General features: G+C 42.4%; 1 protein-coding gene across 1 annotated transcript; it reads right to left on the minus strand.

Annotated features, from left to right (window-relative positions):
• Positions 1–200: 200 nt before the first annotated feature.
• Positions 201–18,977, minus strand: Rab39a (RAB39A, member RAS oncogene family). The gene is made up of 2 exons (XM_021638691.2): positions 18,318–18,977; positions 201–5,537 (listed from the first exon to the last, which is right to left on the minus strand). The coding sequence occupies exons 1-2, from the start codon at positions 18,542–18,544 to the stop codon at positions 5,111–5,113; spliced, it is 654 nt and encodes a 217-aa protein (XP_021494366.1). The 5' UTR covers positions 18,545–18,977; the 3' UTR covers positions 201–5,110.
• Between the last annotated feature and the right edge of the window lie 242 nt (positions 18,978–19,219).

Below are 19,219 nucleotides of genomic sequence, written 5' to 3' on the forward strand. Positions count from 1 at the left end.
CAACAAGCACAACATAACAAATATCTTCATTTATAAGCATTATGCTGGTTCTTGTCTCTTTGTCTAGCCCTGAGTAATTAATGTCCTGGTTGTGAAATAGAAAAATAACCAAAAGGTTTACTCTATATAGTAAAGAAATGAAATATGTGTGATCAGGAATGTTTTCAGCTTTCTATCTCTATAACAAAACATCTGAGTAATTAACTTCTTAAATGGTTTATTTTAATTCACAGTTTTGAAGGTTTTTGTGACAATCTTCATTTTAAAACAGGTAGCATTGATAACATATATCAAGTTTATAACCATATTTTACTCTTTTCATCATTCTGGAAAAAATACCAAGAGATGATGGCAGCAAAACATTTATTCTCCCATGGAATGTATAAGTTAAAATTAAATATGTGGAACTCACAGTTAAAAGACCTAATTCAACAGCATATCCTTGCTAGTAGTCACTGGATGTCACAGTTACAACGATGTGTTAGGCACTGCTTTAATAGGAACAAAATTTTTACCCAGAGAGATAATAAGGTACATTCTCTTGTATTATGTCTTTAAAATCTTTTTGTTTTACTTTTTAGCATTATTGTATGCAGCAAGTGAACTAGAATGTGTAGTGATTGATGCGGGTTGCAACAGCTCCTGACCCAGGCCTGCAGTTCCTGACGCTACAGAGGTACCAAGTCACACAGGTGAAGACTGAGTGCCCAGGAAAAGGTTGGTGGAAACATTTGAGGTTTGGAAAGGTTCTGAGGCATAAACAGCTATTCATCACCCATGGGATTTCTGAGAGTAGCTCTGGTTGGGCATCTGTTCTACTGTTGACTGATAAAGGGATTTGCTCGTAGCAATGACCCTGCTGTCTCTGGATTCCAGCGTGCACCACCGCACCTGGCCCTGCTACTCCACTACTTTAAAATACAGAAGCTCTGGCCGTAAGTGCTTTCCCTCTAGAATGATGATGTTTCCTTTGCATTTCCAGTCTAACTCTTTCTGGGAAGCTATGAGAAAACCAATGAGTCAGCTTATCAGATGGATCTTTTTCGGCTTGCTTATATCTTCTTTATTTCATCAGATCTAAGGAATTATGCAAATGCAGAGGACTCAGAAGGTTCGGAAGTTCTGCATTTCATTGAACCAAGGGCAGTGTAAAAACATGCATCATTCTTGAAATGTTTTACGGAAGTTCTGCATTTCATTGAACCAAGGGCAGTGTAAAAACATGCATCATTCTTGAAATGTTTTACGGAAGTTCTGCATTTCATTGAACCAAGGGCAGTGTAAAAACATGCATCATTCTTGAAATGTTTTACGGAAGTTCTGCATTTCATTGAACCAAGGGCAGTGTAAAAACATGCATCATTCTTGAAATGTTTTACTAATCGGGATTCAGTTTTTCAGTGAGGTGAAAAGCTCGTGAAGTGCTTAATGCTTTTGGAAACCGAAACCCTCAGGTTTCCAGACTCAAAAAGTCTCTCTTACTCACTCCTACGGTGATGCAAAAAACATAAAGGTCACATTGAAAAGCATTGTGACCACTTGAACATCTTATTTAAGCTTCCATACAGTGAGACATCACACTATTCCATGTTCTGAAGGCACCAGCACTGTGGATAAGCAGTTTCAATCAGGCACAAGTTTATTGTACACTGGGTGTGTTTTTATTCCTTTTAAAATTTCGTAATTAATTTGGTAGCTACATCATCTATTAGTATTTAAATAAGATTAAATAAATTTAAATGTAGTAATAGTAATATAAAATAAGGTATGTCTTTTTTTGTTTTTGTTTTTTTAAACACTGGCTGAACTGGAACTTGTTCTGTAGACCAAACTAGCTTCAAATTCACAGAGATCCACCTACCTCTGCCTCCTGAGTGCTGGGATTACAGGTTTCTAAGAAACCTGGGCAAAATGTTTTTGCCTAGAGCAAATATTGGCATTATCTTCCAAATCCTCTATAACAATGTATAAAAATAGGTCAATTATATATCTGTATATAGACAGAGTTTGGGTTAAGGTTATAAGGTTACATGTCTGGCAGTCTTACTTGAGTGACTTACTATCATCACTCACTAAGAGGGTCTCTCTGCATAGCCCTGGCTGTCCTAGAACTTAGTTTGTGGACCAGGCTGGCCTCAAACTCACAGAAATCTGTCTGCCTCTGCCTCTGCCTCCAGAGTGCTGATATTAAAGGTGCGTGTCACCATGCCCAGTTTATCACGGACTTAATACCTCTATAAGGTAAAAACAAGTTAGTCCAGCTTTACTTATCCTTTCACATTTCTCAATCAGGTGCACATACCCACACACACCCTAGTAATCAAAGAGTCAGAGAAACACAAAGTTATAGAACTTGCTTGTGCAAGTATCAGCTTTTGGGAACCCTGCCTTCCCACTTGTCCTCCCAGCTTCCGTTTTGAGTTTGGGCCACAGCCTATCCTTCAGACCAGACTCTAGTCTTTATCCAACATTAATATTATAAAAGGTGTCCACTGAAAATGAAATTACACCTTAAATTTCAGTTTTAGTAGGCACAGTAACTCTACTTGAAGCTGTTAGATATTCAGCATTTTATGTCACTCCATTTTGGATGTGATGAAAGATTGTAGTGTAAGATTTAGACCTGTAACCGCAAAAATAGAGTACTTCTTGTAGGAGGGACAGTCTGAATTCATTCCCACAAACACCCTGGGGATATAAAAATATTGACAATATAAATATTCAACACTTTCACAGTGACATAATTTATATTTTCATATGCATTATTAAAAATACACAACCCTAGAAAGTGTACAAGTGTTAATATTTTAAAATACAGTTAAATGCCCGCTTCAAAGATGCACAAAACACTTTCAAATATGGCTGATTGGATTAAGTCTCCAAGGGCTTTCTTCTCTATTGCTTATGCTTTAGAGAAAGTGATTCAACAGTGGCTCAAGAGAGATAGAAGGACAAGCCCCAGCACTCAGGGAGGCAGAGGCAAGCAGATCTCTGTGAGTTCAAGGCCAGCCTGGTCTACAAAGCAAGTCTAGGACAGCCAAGGCTACACAGAGATACCCTGTCTCGAAAAGCCAAAAAAGGACAGAGGGCAAACGACAACCAAGAACTCCCCTGGGTCCATGAAAATGCACACTGTCTTCTGGTACCACCACACAGAAATAAAAAGAAAGAACACAAGAAAAAAATTCTCATCTACTGTAAATATAATGATATGTCCAGAATTAGCAACATACTTGTATAATGTTTTCTGTATTCAAATATTTTCAACACTATCTGCTTTCAAAATAACCTCATAGAATTCAATACATGAGTCTGGAAGGTTCATTTTATCAACCAGAAAAAAACGATGTTCAAGAGGCCAAAGGTCTTTCTTACAGTCTAATACTGACTGGTACAGCAAAGGTAAACTTAGAGCTATGTTCTCTGATTTCTTGCTTAATATTTACATTTTTGGTTTTCATACAAATGAAGTTTCTATTGCTTAAGCATAAGAGTCTCATAATTTCAAAAAGGCAGCTTCATTGGGTAATTAGATAACCTTCTATGATTTATAGCATAAAACAGAAATGCATGTTGTAAAATATTTAACACTATGATCCAAATTCTAAGCATGTTCTAGCAGTAAGTTAAAAATCAGGCACGGTGGCACACACCTTTAATCCCAGCTCGCAGAGGCAGGCAGATCTCATCCAGCCTAGTCTAACATACTGAGTTGAAAGTCTACAGGGATTCCCAGAGTGAGACCCTTCTCCCCTGCTAAAAAATTAAGGAGCTGGGCATGGGGGCTTACACCCAGTATTTGGGAGACTGAGGCAAGTGGATCTGAGCTACATAACTACATAACAAAGCTCTCTGCAGAAAACAAAAATATTAGTTTTTTTTTAAAAATTGAACATTATTTTATGTACTTAACTGAGTATTTTATCTTTCCCTCTACTGATGAGATTGTAAAATGAAATCTGAGTGCTAAATTGGGTGCCTAACACCATTTTTCTTGTTCCAAATAATTTTTCCACACTTTCACTGGAAATGGGATAATTTGAAAATATACTATTATGTATATTGATAGTTTTGGCATTAGTTTAAGGTAAGCAGCATTTTTTCTTTGAAAATGTCAGTATACAAGCATTGGGGGTTTTATCTAAATTTGGACACTGCACTATAACATCAAAGTTTTTCTATGGAGTGATCCTTTTTGTTCCCTGTATTTGCTTAAAACATCTCCTTAGAACATTTACAGACCTTATCAAATGTGATGATTCCAGGAGCAGTAAATCCAGGAACAAAAAAGGAATATAAGCTTATTTGATCGTGTTTGGAGACTGGCAGATCCAGTACTTTAAAAAGAAACTTTATCTATTAGTCCTAGTCAGAACTTCTGACACTGCTTCTAAGCACTTTGTTTTCCCGCTCTAGCTTTGACCCTGGGGTGGAATCTAGGTTTCCAGAAACTAAAGAAACATTCCACCACCGAGCGCCAGCCCAGCCTTCAAGCTGTACGTTACACATTTTCCACATTATTTACTCTATGTCCCTGCGCTCACTGTATTTGTTTGTACAAGTGTATGATGGCGTGCATATGGAGGTCACGGGACAGCTTTAAGGGAAATGGGTCTTCCTTCTACCACAGAGGCTCCAGGGGACAAACTCAAGTCTGCAGATTGGTCGGCACGCTTCTTCCCCAACTCATCTCATTGGCTTTTCAAGTGCACTTTGTGGTCAACACTAGTTAGCTCAGGAGAATATACATCCCGACACATTCTTTTCAGCTAGACATGTGCACCAAAAAAATCTATTTTCAGCTGTCAAGAAAGATGATTAGTACTGACATATCTGGAGACCAAGGTCAGCTATGTTGCTAACAAAGTGAGAACGGATGTAATTTTGTGGACACTGGCTTCAGGAAAAATGTTGTCTGCTTTTCCTTATAATTTAGCAGACTATCCAGTCTGGTGAGAGCAGAGCTCTGTGTCCAACACCTTACAAAACGGTGCTACCATGGGTCTGGATATTCTGTGGATGTTTGTTCCTTGCATCATTCTGCTGTAGATGTTGACATTTCTCCAGAGACGGCGTGGACTGTCTGGGGTAGTTCTTTGGCATGTTGAAGTCAGCAGAGGCACTCTTTCCTGGGCTTTACTGCCTCCTCAGAAGAATGCACAGTATTTGGAACAAAACCGCTTTTAACCCCTTCCCAGCCATCCTGAATACAAATCTCTCCTTTTTTAACAAGTTCATATATGTCTCTTGTCAAGATTGTGAAAGACTCCTCAACATTTGTAGCATCTTTTGCTGAGGTTTCTATATATTTCATTCCACAGTCTATCGACAGTTGCTCAGCTTCTTCTCTTGAAACCTGCCGAAGTGAAGCTAAATCACATTTATGTCCCACCAGGAGAAACATAATCTGAAAAGGCTGCACGTGCATTTTTGCTTCTTCTAGCCAATCTTTCACGTGTTCAAAAGACCTCCGGTTAGTGATGTCAAATACTAAAAATCCACCAACTGAGTTGCGGTAATACGATCGTGTTATTGATCTGAAAAATAAGAAAAGTTGTGTGAGGACAATGCCCTTTTCTCCCCCATTGAATAACGAATCACCAAAATCAAATCTGAAGATCCCTTAATGTCATTTAACTAGAATTTATAAATCCAATATGAAGTGTCTTAGGTGAATGAAAATATTCTGAGAATAACACATCACATTTCATATACTGACAGATTAAAATTGTGTTTCTTAGATGCCTAAAAACTTATATAGTATGTCACCTTGCAGTGTCTTATGACACTTATTTTTAAGCATTTGATAGAAGAGTTACTCCAAATTGAGTTAAAAGCAGACAGACAAATAGGGGATGATGGCTGTAACTCGGATGCATGCAAGAAGTTCTGAGTTCAACTCCTACCACCAAATCTGATATGACATATATGGTGGCACATTCCTGTAATCCTTCACCCAGGAGGTGAGGGTAGCAGGATGAGAAATTCAAGGTTGGAACTCAGCTGATAAAGTGCTTGCCAAGCAAGCCTGGATACCTGAGTTTGGTCCCTAGAACTCATGTTAAAAAACAAACAAACAAAGCCAGACATGGTGGAGCACGCCTTTTATCCCAGTACTCAGGAGGCAGAGGCAGGCAGATCTCTGTGAGTTTGAGGCCAGCCTCATCTACACAGTGAGTTCCAGGACAGCCAAGGTTACAGAGAAGTCCTGTCTTGAGCCCTACCCCCCCCCCCCCACAACACACACAACAAAAGCTGGTGTGGTGGCTCAAAATTGTAATCCTATCATTTGGGAGGCCTCTGCAAGTGGATCTCTGTGAGTTCAAGGTGAGCCTGGTCTACAAAGTGAGTTCCAGAATACCCAGGGCTACACAGAGAAACATTGTCTCAATAAAACAAACAACAACAACAACACAAACAAACAACAGAAATGAAATTTTCCAACACAACTTGGATGTAATACAAACAAATTTGACTTCATTAAATCACCGAGATATTTAGGGTTATGTTATTTTAGTGAATGTTTAAGTTACCAAATTTAAAAAAATGAGTTACCACTCAAAAAAGGAAAATTCAATGCTGGAATGCTTGCATGATAAATGTGTATATATGTATGTATATACACACACACATACAGAAATATCCCTTACGTTGTAGGAAACACCATGTTTTCTAGCAACTTGCATATTTTTTAAAAAAATCCCACTTTGGTATATTAGAGGGGAATTACTAGCTGTGAGACTATCCACTGGCCAGAATGCAAAGGGGATACAGAACCCTGAAAGTACAATATAATAGGACTGGAATTCAGGTTTCGGTCTCTTAGCAGCGGCCCCCGTCTTTCCCAAAGGGGAGAGCCAGGTTTTCTTTATCTGCAGTTATCTCTGTCTTTAGGGGTTGAGGATTAAACCCAAGCCCTCATTGATAAGCATGTTCTCTACCAGTGAGCTATATCCTCAGCCCCACTGGTTTTGCATGTAAGAGAAGCCTGTGGATCTTTCGAGGTTTGAAGGTGCAATCTCACCCACTTTCTAAGGCATCTTCTCCGACTTGGCCTCAGGAACACCCCACCCTGACCCCAGTTACCCCTTCCAATCCTTGCTGTAAACAAATCCCCTGCTCCTGTGACACAGAGGCCATCTGCTGGCATCTGTCAGAGTGGCTCTGGGCCATCCTCCACAGACTAGAGATTTTAGCACTTGACTTTTTCTCTCTCATGTCTTGTCATTCTGCTAATATCACAGCAGCCACTCTGGCGAGTTGTTCAACAGTGCTGTCTCTACATTTTCTCATCTCTAATGGCCTAGTATCAGGACCCAGTGAGGTGGTTCAGGGGGTGGAGGTGCTTGCTGCCATGCCTGATGACCGGGGTTCAGTCTCAGGGCCCACACTTCGGAAGGAAAGAACTTACTCTGCCAAGCTGTCCTTCAGAATGAACGTCCCCTCATCCCCAAGTACATAAATGTAAAAGAAATAGCTGCAGACCTGTGCTGAGGAGGTGGTTCAGCGGTACATCATTTGACGTCCCTGTGATTTCATTATAACCAACCCCAGGTGGGCACTCAGCAGTGCCAAGGAACACTGCCAGTACTCTAACCCTCCTTTCCACTTTCTGTGTCCATGCCACTGGCTTGCTAACTGGGAGAGGCATGATAGGCCATGTCTGTTCACTGATGGATACCCACTGCTCTTCAAGTTCGTGGTACAGAATGGTCACCCAGTATCTTTTTTTGCCAGGGTCACCAACATAGGTGATGAGGAAATAAGAGACGTGACCAAATAATGAAACCCAGGGCAAGATATAAAAGCAGTACAAAAATGCTAGCATTTTATCCATTAGTTGTTCGGCCTCATGTTTTGTACAAGAGCATTTGCTATCGGTGCTATCAGTCTTGTAGAGACTGATTAACGTACAGGAGTCAGTGGTCTTAGTGAAGTTTCTCAGAGGAAGTGACTCTTGTTTTTTTTAATTTTTTATTTTATGTGCATTGGTGTGAGGATTTCAAATCCCTTAGAATTGGAGTTACAAACAGTTCTGAGCTGCCATGTGGGTGCTGGGAATTGAACCCAGGTCCTTTGGAAGAGCAGACAGTGCTCTTCACCACTGAGCCATCTCTCCAGTCCCGGGAAATGACTCTTAATCTGGAGACATGTTGATGAAACCAAAGAAAGTGAGTTGTAGTATCTTCTAAAATCAATCAGTTGGGCGTGGTGGTGAGTGCCTTTAATGATAACACTCAGGAAGCAGAGGCAGGCAGAGCTCAGTGCGTTCGGGGCCAACCAGGGATACATTGTGAGACCATATCTCAAAAATTTAATTAATAATTATCATTACTGTATATGTATGATGCATGTGAAGGCCAGAACACAGATGTGTGGATTCAGTTCTCTCCTTCTACCTTTATTTGGGTTCTGGGATTACACTCAGGTTACCAGGCTTGTACACTACCTTGTAGTTATAGTTAATGTATCTTATGCCCCTGCCAAGAATAAAGATGGATTTTTTTAAATCGCCGAAGAGTTTGTATAGAATAATGTACTTCTGTGACCTTAAGTGTGAGGTGCCAGGTGGTGCTGGTGCACGCCTTTAATCCCAGTGCTTGGGAAGTGGAGGTAGGCAAATCTTTGTGAGTTCAAGGCCAGCCTGGTTTACAGAGTGAGTTCCAGGATAGCTAGAGCTATTACACAGAGAAACCCTGTCACAAAACAAAACAAAACAAAACAAAACAAAACAAAACAAAACAAAGCAAAGCAAAACAAAGCAAAGCAAAACAAAACAAAACAAAACAAAACAAAACAAAACAAAGACAAAAGTATGAGGCCTGCTTCTGCCTCCTGAGTGCTGGGATTAAAGTCATAAGCCATCACCACCTGCCTACAACTTCCACTTTTTATGAAGAAGATCAAGATGGTTTTATCTAGAATACCCCTGAAATAACGGATGGGGGGAATTTGCATAAACTTTGTCTAGTAAAAAATGCTAGAAATCAAGGTTACAATATTTCATAACTTTTAACATAATTTTACAAGGTGAAGGCTTATTTAAATATATGGCCACTGATGATAATGTACTGTATTTTTTAAGCTATAGAAAAGTGTGTGTTTTCACCATAAAAATGCTGTCTGAGATAAATTAATGTGATTAGATTTTTTGTTTTTGTTTTTTGAAACAGGGTTTCTCTGTGTAGCCTTGACTTTCCTGGACTTGCTTTGTAGGCTAGGCTGGACTTGAACTCACAGAGATCCATCTGCCTCTGCCTCCCTGAGTGCTGTGACTAAAGGCATGTGCCACTGTACCTGGCTATGCAGTCAGATTTAAACATTAGACAATAAATATGTATATCAAAATGTCATGGCACCCTAAAACATGACCCTTTTGTATTTGTAAGAAATAAATCTAATAAATTATAGAGAAATGGAATCAGCAGGATGTTCCTCCTCATGTTAGTCAGCCAGACTGTTTGTCACTCTGACAGGTATCTGAGAAAAGCAATTCAAGGGGAGAAAAGATTTGTTTTTACTCATGGTTTCAGAGATTTATGCTCAAAGTCCTTGGTCCCATTGCGTAGGCCTGTGATAAGAAAAGCATCATGGCAGGCAGGGTGTGGAGGGACAGAGCTTCTCATTTCAAGATGGTAGGGATAGAGAGGGAGAGAGGGCTGTAAGGAGAGAGAGAGAGGGGAGAGAGGGCTGTAGGGATAGAGAGGGAGGGAAGAGGGCTGTAGGGATAGAGGGAGGGGAGAGGACTGTAGGGCTAGAGAGGGAGGGGAGAGGACTATAGGGATAAAGTGGGAGGGGAAAGGGCTGTAGGGATAGAGAGGGAGGGAAGAGGGCTGTAGGGATAGAGGGAGGGGAGAGGGCTGTAGGGGATAGAGGGAGGGGAGAGGGCTATAGGGATAAAGTGGGAGGGGAAAGGGCTGTAGGGATAGAGAGGGAGGGGAGAGGGCTGTAGGGATAGAGGGAGGGGAGAGGACTATAGGGATAAGTGGGAGGGGAGAGGGCTGTAGGGATTGAGAAGGAAAATGATAGGCAGAAGGAGATGAAGAGAGGAAAAGAACACACTGACTCAGAGATAAATCTTCAGTGACATTTCTCCCAACCACTGTTCACATTCTTACATTATCATCATATTGTGACACCATTAGGGGAGTAATCTATCAGTTAGGTCCTAAACACATCAACTGGCAACCATGTCCCTTTCATGTAAGCTTTGGGGGACATCTCAGACTCAAGTTGTCACACCTCTTTAATTTTTAACAGTATTGTTAAGGATGATTTTGCTCAGACCTTCAGGTCTCTAAATCTAGATCTCTCTTGACAACTGTTCTGTTTCCTGTTTGACAAGCCAAATGCTTCTAGAACATGCATTATATGTCCTATGATGTCTCTCTGTCTCTTTCCAAGTCCAGTCTGGCCTCATGTTTATAGCTAGCCTTAACTGTATGAGTGCTGGCACTATAGGTGTGTGCCACCATGCCCAGCATGGCTACATAAAGAGTTTTAGCTGCTGAATTATTTTTTTTTCTCCAGAGATAATATATACATGAGTGAGTGCCGCCAGCCTCAGAGACTACTGGATTTACAAAGACTTAATGTATGATTAATTTAACAAACTGGGCGCAAACTGCTGTGGAGAATTTGGAGTCTTTTGGCACAGAGGACAATTATTGAGGTTCTAAAACAATGTAAGCGGTATCTCAGGCAGCTACCTAGTTTTCTGGCAGGCACAGAAAACAGGTGATGTTGTGTGGAGGACAACACTCCACAGGCCTTGGAGTGCTGGGATTTAGAGCAGTGACAAATATTTAAATGTAAGTGGCAAGGGTATAGAGCCTTTACATGTCATCACGAACTCTGCTGGATGGACATCAGACTCTTAAAAATCCTGGGCACCCGCCAACCTGGGCTAAATGAATCAGATGCTCTGCCTAGAAATGCCCAACTGTGGCTTTGCCAACTGTAAAATAGGCATTTAGAAGACAGAAGTGCTTTGATGCTGAAGACTGCTGGCAGCTAGTAGCCCACAAATGCATTAGCGTCTTTTCCAGCAGGGCAGTATGTTCTGGCTGCCCTTGTGGGAACAGGCCTTGTGTTGACGCTTCACTCGCCTCCTCCTCCCTTGTGAGGCTGGCCCTTAGGACTGACTTCAGGAGCTTACAGCAAGTCTGCCCTCTCACGCTATCAGGACTCAGACCCTGCCCTTGCCTAGGAGTCTGAGACTCAACACTTTGAACTTGGTAGTCTATTTGCCATTTTTGTTCTTATTCTCCGTAGCAATTAATACGGCTGACATTCCATAAAATTGTCAACTTACTTGAGTATAGCTCATCTCCTCCTGTTATAAAATAAGGTCCACAGAGCTAGTTATGGCGGTGTATGCCTATAATCCCAAGACTGAGAGACTGAGGAAGGGAAGATCATGAGTTTGAAACCAGCCTTGGCTATGTACCAAGACCCCAAGTAAACAAACAAATACATGCCATTTTACATGCATGCTGGGGATCTGAACTTGGGTCTGCACACTCAAACAGCAAGCTTTTTACTCACTGAGCCATCTCCCCAACCCTACTCCAGTGCACAAGAGTAACGCTTCTCAACATCACTTTATCATTTACATAGTGAAATGGATTATCAGAGAGAATTAAATACTTCCCAACATAAGCAAAGGATACATGTTCTTGGTTTAGAAGTCTATCATTTCTGCATCTACAGCCTACCCTCACATGGCTTTTTCTGGACCACTTTGTTTCATATGATTTCATGTCCTGGAATGTACTACACTGACTGTTTATCCTTACATTGTTCAGCCTGTCTCTAAAATTACTGTTCCCCGCAAGATTTCCACGAGTAAGTCGCCATTCCTTCTTCAGGGGGAAAATGTAGGATCTAAGGACTGAAAATGTATTCATAGTACTTCTGAAACATATTTAGAGAGTGTATCCAGCATGTGCTTTCCAAGATCTCCCCTTATCTAAACAGACAAAATACTTCAGGAGGGCCAGTCATATGGTTCAGCAGGTAAAGGAGCTTGCCGCCAAACTCTGATGACCTGAGTTCAATCCTTGGGACCCACATGGTGAAAGGAGGAAAAGGACTCCTTCTTCAGTGTAAGGGCTCACTGCTATTGCTAAGTGTAGCAGTGCAGCCACCAAAGGCTGCACAGAGAGAGGAGCTGTCATTCCCTGATGCCGCATGTACATACAACCACCATGTAAAGCAATTTCCCCTTGTTTCCTATAGTGAGAATTTTTTGGTGTCTTTTGTTTTTTTCAAAGCCCAGTTATGTTATGAAAATGTGTTTTTGTTTTAATACCAGGTGTGGGATATGGGGCTGCTTCAGATTGTCCACAGAAGCGGACTATTGCCTCATGTGTGCTCTGGCAGGGGTGTGATTCTGATAGCTGAAACTAGTTTAATTCTGGGGCCTCTGGAGAGGGTATAAAAAGACTAGAGTCCCAAGAGAGGAGACAAGGCTGTCCCTCCTGCTGGCTTCTGCTCCTGCTGTTGCTGGTTTGCCAAGTGGTTAAGAGAAAAAGAGACAATAAGAAGAAATTAGAGATAATCATGACAAGGCGAAGATTGGGCTTGCTCCAAGGAACTCAATGGCCCTATTCAGCAGGAAGTAGTCCAAAAAGATCTCAATGCCCACTCTCCCCACTAACCTTCTGTTTCTCCTACCTAGTGTTGGGGTGTTGGAAGGGATTGGGGTGGAGAAGGGTGGTAGATGTAAGAACCCAAATAAAATAGATAAATATGACAACAGTTTCATGAGTATATCAGGAAATAAAATAATGGTTTGGATGGCTATTAATTTGGGTCCTGTGGAATGGATGTTGTGTTGTTTGGAAACAGAAAGACTTTCCAGGATAGAAACTGTTAATGTCATTACAATTTGCTTCAACCATAACAAGAAGCGTGGCATGAAAGACCACTAAACACAATGCTAAGAGACCTGTGGGGCTACAGAGGTGGCTCAGAGGTAAAACACACAGACTACTCTTTCCAGAGGACCCAGATTCAATTTCCAGCACCCACAGGTGGCAGCTCATATCGGTCTGTAACTCCAGACCCAGGGCATCTGATGCCCTCTTCTGGCTTCCACCGGCACTACACACATGTACATACACATGAAATAAAACAGAGGGAACGAGAGAGAACTGAGTTCTTATGCAAACCAACTATGAGCTTCAAGATCTTGGACAAGTCAAAGACTCTCTACACATTCTATTACTTAGAAAATGGTACTTGAGAGGTGGAGGCCGGAGGATCAGGAATTCGAGGTTCTACAGGAACTTTAATGGAATGACTACAAAGTGGGTTTGAGCCAGCCTGGGTTTCATGAGACTGCTTCTCAATAAAAACAAATAAGTTTGCTTTAATAAAAAAAATAAGAACCCTTCCCTCCAGTGACACCCACTAATCGTACACTAAAAACGATTTCAAGGAAAGGTGATGGGCAATACTTATAATTTAAGAATCTATAATCTTTCTTCAAAATGCTTTCTTTTACAGCTAGGGAAGTTCTTGGGAGCCACCTAACTTCCCTTTGCAGCATTCTTTCTTAGTCTCACAGAAGAGGTTTCACTTCGGGTCACTTACTACACTTCTGTGTATCTGAGGCGAGCTTCTGCCATTGAGGCTATACTTCAGCCTTATCTACATGGGTCCACATCACACTAGATCCTGTAAAAAAAAAAAAAAAAAGGAATACACTGGAAGGGACTAAGGAATCAGAAGAGGAGGGTGGGGAAAATGCCTGCTTAGCAATAGGAGGATCTGAGTCTGGGTCCCCAGCACCCATGTAAAAAAGGCAGGTACAGCAGCATGCACCCATAAGCCGAGCAAAGAGGAAAGGGAGACAGAAGCCCTGGAGTTCACTGACTATAGCCCCTACCAGCCTACAACCTTTTGCTAAGTTAATTAGCCAGCTAACTCATTTATGTAGGTCTGCTATTGCTCTAAATCTTTGGGGAAAAAAAAGCAACTATCAAAGGAGCTTCTTCTTCTTCTTCTTTCTTCTTCTTCCTCTTCCTCCTCCTCGTCTTCCTCTTCCTCCTCCTCTTCCTCCTCCTCCTCTTCCTCTTCTTCTTCACATTCCTTGGTCACCAGTGATCCCTGATTGTATATTTTGGAAACAGCTCAAGTAAATCTGCTAATTTAATCGAAGTTAAACACATTTCTTTGCTGCACTATTTCTTGCAGCTTTCTTCCTCCAGTGCTCAGATGAAACCTAGGGCCTTGGGAATGGTAACAAAAACTCTGCCACTAGGCCACAGCTTTAGTCCTTGGTATTTTCAGACGAAGTCTTACTGTGTAGCCTATGCTGCCTTCAAACTTACTATCCTGACTCTGCTTCCCAGGTGTTTAGACCACAGACGTACACCATAACACCTGGCTTCTTAGATGCTTTGATATGGGGTTTTAAGGGAATGTTATATGGATCTCTAAACACATTTGATTATCCAAGTCATCCTTTGAAAAGAATCACAAGAGATGAGTGTGTTACAGAGCACATCTTGAAAGGACTGGGGGAAGAAGACATTTTTCTCTGAGTATTGTAATTAGTGACTATAATTATACTACCCAAAAGTTCAGACAGAAAAAAAAAAAAAGGCCAAATTTGGCTTGAAATCCGCAAGTTTCATGGTGTATGTGTTCAATATTGCTACTATGCTTTTTTCATCTCATATATTAGACCACTTTCTGCTCCTATGACAAAATATATGGGGCTGGAGACAGTATAAAGGAAAGCAGTTCATCTAGCAGCATGACACTAGGTTTGGTGAGGTCTCCTTTGCTTTATCACATGGTAGGTGATATCCTTGTGGTAGCATGTTTGAGAGGAAGACATCACAGAGCAAGACAAGGTGCCAGAAAGCTGAAAGGGGTCAGGGTCTTCATTTTATCAGAACTTACTTTCATAAAACTGTTTGGGGGTCCATGAGAAAATGCTTTTAACATTCTCTATCCTAAAGTTTTCCTTTAAATTTTAATTTCATGAAATTATTTATGGTTGGGGGGGCACTTCAGTACACACCTGGAGATCTGAGAACAACTTGTAAGGGCCAATGCTTTCTTCACACCGCGTGGGTCCCAGGAACCAAACTTAGGCTATCAGGTTTGGCAGCAAGTCCCTTTATCCTCAAAGCCATTTTGCAGACCCTCCCATGAGAAAAAACTTGATTCCTCCCAAGGATGATGTATTCAATGACCCAATAATTTTATACCATAGACCCCTCCTTTTAAAAGTCCCAACACCTCTTGCCAATCACACCGATGGATCTGGTCGAACATATGAAGGACATGATAGTGGTGTCAACATATGAAGGACAAACATTAGCACTTCATATTACATAAATATATTTTACGGAAAAAATTTAAAAAATATTCTTCTACTTAGTACTTTCCTATATTTTTAGCCCTTTCTATATAGTCATTAATAGTGTCTTGCCCCTGGTATGATGGGGCACACCTTTAACCCCAGCCCTTGTGAGACAGAGGCAGCTGTCTCTCTGAGTTCGAGGCCAGCCTGGTCTGTATAGTGGGTTTCCAGAGCTACAGAGAAAGAGATGAAAACAACAACCAACCAAACAAAAGCCTAGCCAAACAAATGCTGCATAAAACATTATTTTTATTTTTTTAACTGCTCAACTTTTCCTAATATAATTAAAATTTATAAAAAGTGGTGACTTAGTTTCCCTCTAACATTCACAGTTCTAAACTCCCTTTTCCCACTTCCTAGGTATATAGTGGCCCTTAGTAAACTAGGGTTCTTCATGGAATGCTAAATATTTGTGTAAATCAAAGCAATATCAACTGATTTTATTCTTTTATTTTTATTTTTCAGACTTTCTCAATGTATAGCATTTGTTTGGCCCAGAACTCTTCTGTAGACAGGACCGGCCTAGAACTCAGAGACTTGTTCACTTCTGCTTCCAAAATGCTTGGAGTAAAGGCTTGTATCACCATGCCCAGCATTATTCTCTTTTGAGAGCGAGTCTGGTTGTATAGCCTGGGCTGGCCTGGAACTCATGGTCCACCTGCTTCAATCTTTAAATGATAGTCAGGTGTCACCAAGCCCAGCAGGTCTTGTTCCTTTTTGTTATGCTGGTAGTTAAAACCCCTTAGAATGTTAATTTAAATACTGTAAAGTAAATCTTATCATGATTACTACCAGCTGGTCATTTCTTGTTCTGCAAGATATTTGTTTGTGCTTCCAAACGACCTCATGAGTTCTCCAAGGTAAGTTCCTTTTTTGCTTTATGTCTAATCACCAATAAACCTTCTAATACAACATTTCCCACAAATTCCTTAGGGTATGATTGTAATGACAGGCATATTATCTTCAAGTACCCTTGAATGTAATAAAACGTGCCAGAAGATCCATGATTCAAAGTAAATAGCTGCATTTTCTAGAAGATGTGGGATGGTTTAACAGTAACTGTTTTGAATGCAGTTTTATGTTGAAGCATTCTGCTAAATGCTAGAAAGGCAAGTGTTGTAGGTAGCTACTGAAATATGTATTTACGAAGATATCATTGATAAAGACCAAACAAAACAAAGTATGACCCATAGTAAATGTCCTTGCATTATTATGGGGCAGTTATTCAGTGGCTTTAATAATAATAATAATAATAATATATAATGAGTTGCTATTTACATTCTTCTCAAAGGCATTTCAAAACCCTCACTTAGCAAAGGTTTATGTGTTAACAAATTAATTATTCTTTATCTTCCTGTCAATAGGGTCAAGAGGAGTTACTTTTAAGTAAATAATTAGACACAGGAGGATTTTACTATCTTTAAAGGGCAGAGCAAACACTCTTAGCATTTTTTTTCTGACCCTGAAATATCTCATAGTTCATCTCTGACTAAGATCACAAATGGGAGACTCTGTAATGTATCTCAAAAGTGACTGAACTAGAAGGAATCCTAGAAATCATAAGGACGTCTTTATTTTACAGATGAAGCATGAGTTAAAACAAACAAACAAACAAACAACAAAACTGTTTCAAACGAAGGAGGCTGACTGAAAAGGGAACCAAAATATTTTCATGGAATTCTCAACAAGATTGATGGCTGTTAACACTTCTCTGAAACTGGCCTTAATGTTTTTCTACCTCACACACAAAAGTAAGAAAACTAAGACACAATCAAGAGAGGCAGTTCCCTTATTATATCCAATTTTGTTGTTGTTTTGTTTGTTTTTCAAGATCTCAGAGATCTGTCTGCCTCTGCCTCCTGAGTGCTAGGAGTAAAGGCCTGAGTTACCACAGCCTGGCTGAAAGCCACAGTTTTGAATGTTGGACATTCTACAGATGTAGACTAAACGCTAGCCGAGCTTTATTTGTGAAGTTCCTTAATGGAGTTCTTTATTTCTCAAGCAGAGTACTTGCTGAGAGATATAAAAATGCTTGCCTAGAAGAGTTTCAACTGATGGTGTGATTTTTAAGAAACGAAACACCACATTATTGGCTCCCTTACCTTCCTCTAAAATAAAGTACTCGTGGACCCCAGAAACTGGAAATACGCTTTAAATGCGATTTGATCTCAGATGTCCAAGGAATCAAGTTTCATTTACTTTTTATTTCTGTAACGTCAGTGGTTTTTGTACGATTCTTTCAGGTTCCTCAGTGAGAGACTGTTTTCTTGAGACCCTCTCCATTTACAGAAGAGTTTGCTCTCGTCATCGCACCGATCGGTGAAATAAAGGAAAAGTTGCAGACAACCCTCACAACCCTCTTTTTCACATCAAGACATCAAAGAAGACAAACTTTTAAAGGCAACTTCATTCTCTACACACAACCCCCCCCCTCAGTTGTCTCAGTGACTCCGACGTCGCCTTTGGTTGTTTTTCCGGGACCGACTCCCGAGGGTCACGGCCCAGAATTTTCTGGTGAGCACACTCGGTGCTCCGTGCACCATTCCGAGGGGCTCAGGCTGTAACCGCAGCGGAGTTCTGCTTGCCGAGAACCAAGATCACCACAGACCTGGGGACCCCACTAGGCATTTCCCCCCGTGCCGGAAAGAGGCTTGGTGAAGGCTGGAGAGGGGGTGCTAAGAGGAAGGTGGTTGAGTCAGGGTGTGTGTGCTGAGCGAGCGAAGTCGAGTTTGGGGAAAAGGCAGGGGTGCGGCCAATCGACCCAAAAGCCGGGAGGAGCAGACAGGGCTGGGAGTGGGGAGGAGACGGAAAGGGGGCGCAGGAAACCCGCGCTGAGGAGAGGAGCAACTGCGGAGGAGGAAGTCGCTCCGGAGGGGGAGGGGCGGCGGGGAAGCGGGCGCCGAGCGCTCGCGCTGCCGAGAGCCGATGCCCCTACCTGAAGCGCTCCTGCCCCGCCGTGTCCCAGAGCTGCAGCTTGATCCTCTTGCCGGGCTCGATCTCCAGCAGGCGCGAGAAGAAGTCCACGCCGACCGTGGGGTCGCAGGCGGGGGAGTGCAGCCCCGGGAAGCGGCCCTGGGTGAAGCGGTGCAGGAGGCACGACTTGCCCACCGTGGAGTCCCCGATCACGATGAGGCGGAACTGGTAGATCCAGATAGTCTCCATCGCTGAAGGGCCCCGCGCGCTCGGGGCCAAGTTCTGCCGAGGAACTGTCCCTTCAGCACCTCGGCGGCCGGCGCTCGCCCGCTTCCAGCATTTTCCTGCGGCTGCGGCCGCCGCCTGGTAGCCGCCCTCTGGGGAGGGAGGGCGGGGCCGCGGGCAAGGGGCGTGGACCTGTCCTGTCCGGGGCGGGGCTCGAGGATGGGGCGGGGCCGCGCGTTAGGGCGAGACGGCAGGTAGGGGAGTGATTGTGCGTTGGGGGCGGGGATTCAACGCGCAGAGGCGTGTCTCGGGCTGAGGGCGGGGCCCCAACCCTAAGGGGCGGGAACCGACGTCCTAAGGGCGGGGCATTGGCCACACAGGGGCGAGGTCTCCGACCGGAGGGGCGCGGCGCCGGCCTCTGCCTAGGGCCCCGGGGAGTGGGAGAACCCCAGACCGCAGGAGCTCTTGCAGGAAGTGGGTACGGGGAAAGGACGTGACAACAATAGCAACCAATGAAAATGTATTGAAGGGCTAAACTCCAGAAAGGTCAGCCAATGGGAAGTGAGAGTCATTTTCTCTCCCGGGTCTGGGAGGGCTCCTCGGATGAAGGCTCTGATCGCCCAAGTAGGCCCGGTGCTAACGAACTTGTGTGCGTGGATTCGTGGTGCCCAGGTTTTCAGAAGACTCCACGGGGCGGTT

Source organism: Meriones unguiculatus, chromosome 1 (assembly GCF_030254825.1).
Source record: "Meriones unguiculatus strain TT.TT164.6M chromosome 1, Bangor_MerUng_6.1, whole genome shotgun sequence".
In the NCBI taxonomy this organism is placed as follows: Eukaryota; Metazoa; Chordata; class Mammalia; order Rodentia; family Muridae; genus Meriones; species Meriones unguiculatus.